This window comes from Cyprinodon variegatus, unplaced genomic scaffold, assembly GCF_000732505.1.
Source record: "Cyprinodon variegatus isolate N-32 unplaced genomic scaffold, C_variegatus-1.0 Scaffold453, whole genome shotgun sequence".
Classification (NCBI taxonomy): Eukaryota; Metazoa; Chordata; class Actinopteri; order Cyprinodontiformes; family Cyprinodontidae; genus Cyprinodon; species Cyprinodon variegatus.
Genome location: NW_015150906.1, coordinates 578,160 through 580,930, shown reverse-complemented (window position 1 = coordinate 580,930; position 2,771 = coordinate 578,160). Strand labels below are relative to the sequence as shown.

At 36.2% G+C, this 2,771-nt stretch overlaps 1 protein-coding gene across 1 annotated transcript in view; it reads left to right on the top strand.

The window, feature by feature from the left end:
* thnsl2 (threonine synthase-like 2) overlaps nucleotides 1-2,722 on the top strand; it is an 8,275-nt gene extending 5,553 nt beyond the window's left edge. The window contains exons 6-8 of the mRNA XM_015389282.1: nucleotides 1,060-1,185; nucleotides 1,259-1,413; nucleotides 2,239-2,722. Of these exons, the coding sequence (XP_015244768.1) occupies nucleotides 1,060-1,185; nucleotides 1,259-1,413; nucleotides 2,239-2,464 (507 nt within the window). The 3' untranslated portion in view covers nucleotides 2,465-2,722. The remainder of the gene's footprint in view (nucleotides 1-1,059; nucleotides 1,186-1,258; nucleotides 1,414-2,238) is intronic.
* The last annotated feature ends 49 nt before the right edge of the window (nucleotides 2,723-2,771 follow it).

Here is a 2,771-nt window from a genome sequence, read left to right as displayed (position 1 = left end):
ATTTTGGATACGTTGTTTATACCTTCAGCACCATGTTGATCTCAGGAGATTCCTTTTTTGAATGAGCGTGTCGGACAAGGAACGGACCAACTTAAGCATCTCAGTAGCTTTTTTTTGTTTCCTGAAGTTGCTGCAATAAATAAAGGATGCCGATACCGATAGGGGGCCGATTATATCGTGCATCCTTTATTTATTGCAGCAACTTCAGGAAACAAAAAAAAGCTACTGAGATGCTTAAGTTGGTCCGTTCCTTGTCCGACACGCTCATTCAAAAAAGGAATCTCCTGAGATCAACATGGTGCTGAAGGTATAAACAACGTATCCAAAATATAACTTGTCAAACGTAGATTATAACGTTTGTATGCGGTCAACAAAAAATGCAGAGGCCCACTCACCCACTCTCTATCAGTGACACTCCCACAGGTGAGTAAAATGCCCGATTACAAAACTCCTCCCTAATCTAATTGATTAAATCCCCTACAAACCAACAAATAAAAACAAAAACAAAACCGCTATAAACTCAGACAAACCAACATCAAAGCATCTTTTCAATTATGCTCCTACAGTATTTATTATCTTCTGTTTAGGTGGCCTTAATGGTCATAGTTATAACTTTTTTAACAAAGCAATGGGTGGTATACTTATACTTTTAAACTATAGTATATAAATTATTGTTTTATACATTTTGATGGATCAAAAGTATATAAATATTTACCTCTGAAAATGAGGCCAACGTCAATTTTAAAAGGATTTTGCACCAATAGGAATAGTAGGTTAAGGAATTAAACGTATCACCTTTAATGAAAGGCTGGATGCATTTTGTTTTTTCATTTTAAGTTTACAACTTTAGGAATCAAATCAGATTTTCCAGTTAATCTGAATTTAATTAATCCTCTTTGTCTTTTCTGGGTGTTTACTGTAGTTGGTTCGGTTGTAAATTGTCTATAAATAAAATCTATTAAAACCTGGAGCTGATTTAACTGCTGGTATAAAGTCTGTTGGCAGATGTTGAGTCGAAGCAAATGAAGGATCTCTGCTTCTTCTCTTCCTGCTCTCTAGGATCCGTACAACATGGAGCGGATCTTCTGGCTCCTCCTGGGCAGAGACGGAGCTTCAGTGAAAACCATGATGGAGGATTTCCAACGTTCCCGTCGACACGCTCTGCCAGAAAACCACCGCAAACTGGTACCAGTTTCTCAGGGCCCTGTGGAGACATCCAGACCCTGATCATGACGTTTGTGCTGTGTCGTCCCTGTAGCTGTCCGAGGTTCTGGTGACCGACAGCGTGAGCGATGAGGGAATCCTGGAGACCATGAGGAGGTGCTGGGAGGAGAACCAGTACGTGTTGTGTCCTCACACAGCTGTGGCCGTCTGGCATCACTACCACTGTCCTCACCAACCCGGCACCAACAGGTGGGAGGAGCTTAGCTTTACATTATTTTAGTGATTTATGGATTTTTATTATTTAGTTGTTGTTCGGTTTCAATTAATTATTGATTTCTGGTGTTTTTTTTCATTCCATTTCCTGAATACATCTATATATCAATATTTTAATTTTAAAGACATCTTATTTATTATGTGTGCTTTTTATTTTCTTTATATTTAGGATATATTTATGTTCAAATAAACTTTGATTTTATTTAGATTTACTCTACTTAGAATATAAACATACACCTGATATTAACTTTCAGTTGTTTTAAATGTTATTGTATTCCCAACATTTTTTTAATATATATATATTTTTTTCTTTATTATATTTATAATTTTTTATCACTGCTAGAAATATTTAAAATTTATAATATTTCAGATTATATTAAATCAGATATTAAGAACCGTGTTTATATTTTTTTTGTATTAACAGGGCCTCTTTTTATATTTTGTTTATATTAAAAAATTGTTTTGTTTATTTACATTTTTTCAGCTTATATATATTTACATTTTAATAGTTTTTAGTTTTTTCATTAATATATGTAATACATTAATTAATTGCAAATATGCAACTGAAATAAGTTTTAAAGATACCAGTAGAACCAGTGCTTTGGTCCCACAATAACCTGTTTTTCTATGTTTGACCCCCAGTGCAAATAATTTTAAAAAGCTTCCATATACTGTATATATCTCATGCAGCTTTTTCTTCCTTTGGCGTCTTCTTCTTCCCCTTTGACTATTTAAGCTGATCAATAAAGTCAATCAATCAAAAGTTAAATCACTAGTTCATTCATGTGTTTGTTGTTTCAGATGCTACGTTGCTACAGCATCTCCCGCCAAGTTTCAAGCAGCGGTGGACAAAGCAGGCCTTCCCTATGACCCCCCTGAAGCTGTGCTGGCTCTGGCCCAGTTACCCACTCGGTACCAGATCCTGGAGAGGAGCCCAGACTGGTGCAAGCACTGGGAGGAACGACTGAGAGAGCGGATCCAGTCAGTGAGCAGAACCAGAAAGGAGGGGAGAGCGTTTTACGCTTAGAGTCCATAAAAGCAGCTTTTATAGACGTCTACTTGTCTCTTGGATGGACTCTGCCCTGAACAGACATGTAACCTGTCCCAGCGAATGAACTCACCTGATCAGCAAGCATTCTAATCTAAACTAATCTTAAAGCATGAAGGAAACTAAATCCAGAAGGTCAAAGTTTTGCAATGTTAAACATTCTGTATCGTAGAATAAAATCAACTCATTTCACTGCAGGAAACATTCATTCTCCATGAAGGACATTAGAAGTTATTTGTCTTTACGAGCAAAGAAACAACAATAAAAAGCTGATTAAAATAAAAAA